The sequence below is a fragment of the Perkinsus marinus genome, assembly GCF_000006405.1.
Source record: "Perkinsus marinus ATCC 50983 genomic scaffold scf_1104296966978, whole genome shotgun sequence".
Taxonomy (NCBI): Eukaryota; Perkinsozoa; order Perkinsida; family Perkinsidae; genus Perkinsus; species Perkinsus marinus.
Window position 1 is genome coordinate 1 of NW_003203728.1, and position 1,002 is coordinate 1,002.

The following is a 1,002-nucleotide window of genomic DNA, read 5'->3' on the forward strand; positions in this document are numbered from 1 at the left end:
GCGCGATAGACGGCACTCCTGATGTCGTTCTCAACCTGACCAGCCTGTCCGCAAAGATAGAAGTAACCACCCTTCTTAATGAGATCCTCATAGACACGAGAGCTGTTATCATCGATCTTGTTCTGTACATAGACCTTCTCCTTCTGGTCACGAGAGAATGCGGGATGAAGCTCAGTGATGGCACCCTCCTTAACGAAACCATCGAGCTCGTTACCGAAGATGTAATCCTTACTCTGATGACGGCAACCATAGAAGAGCCACATGGGACCAGTCTGGATGCCCTGACGCTTCATCCAAGCACGCTCCTGAGAGAAGGCGCGGAAGGGAGCAAGACCAGTACCAAGGCCAGCCATGATCATAGGTGTCATCGGGCTCTCGGGGAACTTGAAGCTACCAGAAGTGATAGTGGCGGTAGTGCTCTGGCCCGGCACGATACGCTGGATATAATCGGTAGCAGTACCAGTTCTTCGGACACCAGAGGCAGTAGTCCAGTTAACAATCACAACAGCAAGCTCGATGGCCTTAGGACCAACGAACCTCGGGGAGCTAGCAATGGAGTAGAGCCTAGGCTTAGTGCAAGGGATGAGAGTGATCAACTGATCAAGAGAAGGACGAGCACTGGTGTACTTATTGAGGATATCAGCGAAGGTCACAGTCTCACCAGCCAGCTTGGTGTACATATCACGACCCTTGGTATCATCGGGGTTGCCGATCAACGCCAGCTCGGCCTTTTCCTTGGGATCCTCAGCGAACTTGGACAGAGTCTTGTAGAAAGCCCTGTTGGGGCGACCGAAGATGTCCAAAGACTCCTCGAAGAGCTGGGAGATAGTACGGGGACGGAGAGAAGCAGCGCGCTTGCGGGCATCGATGTTCTCGGATACAGGAGTGATCTTAACCATCTCCGAGGGGTTGAGACATAAGACTGAAGAAAGCACTAACTCTGCCAGCCTCGTTCATGGGGGGATGTTGAGGACATCACCAGAAGATAGGGAAGATCCTGAC

General features: G+C 52.5%; 1 protein-coding gene across 1 annotated transcript; it reads right to left on the reverse strand.

The window, feature by feature from the left end:
* Window positions 1-16: 16 nt before the first annotated feature.
* Pmar_PMAR027058 (NADPH--cytochrome P450, putative) lies at window positions 17-899 on the reverse strand (the record flags this gene model as incomplete). The annotated part of the gene is made up of 1 exon (XM_002768867.1): window positions 17-899. A coding segment is annotated over one exon (883 nt), but the record flags the coding sequence as incomplete, so codon positions are not given.
* Between the last annotated feature and the right edge of the window lie 103 nt (window positions 900-1,002).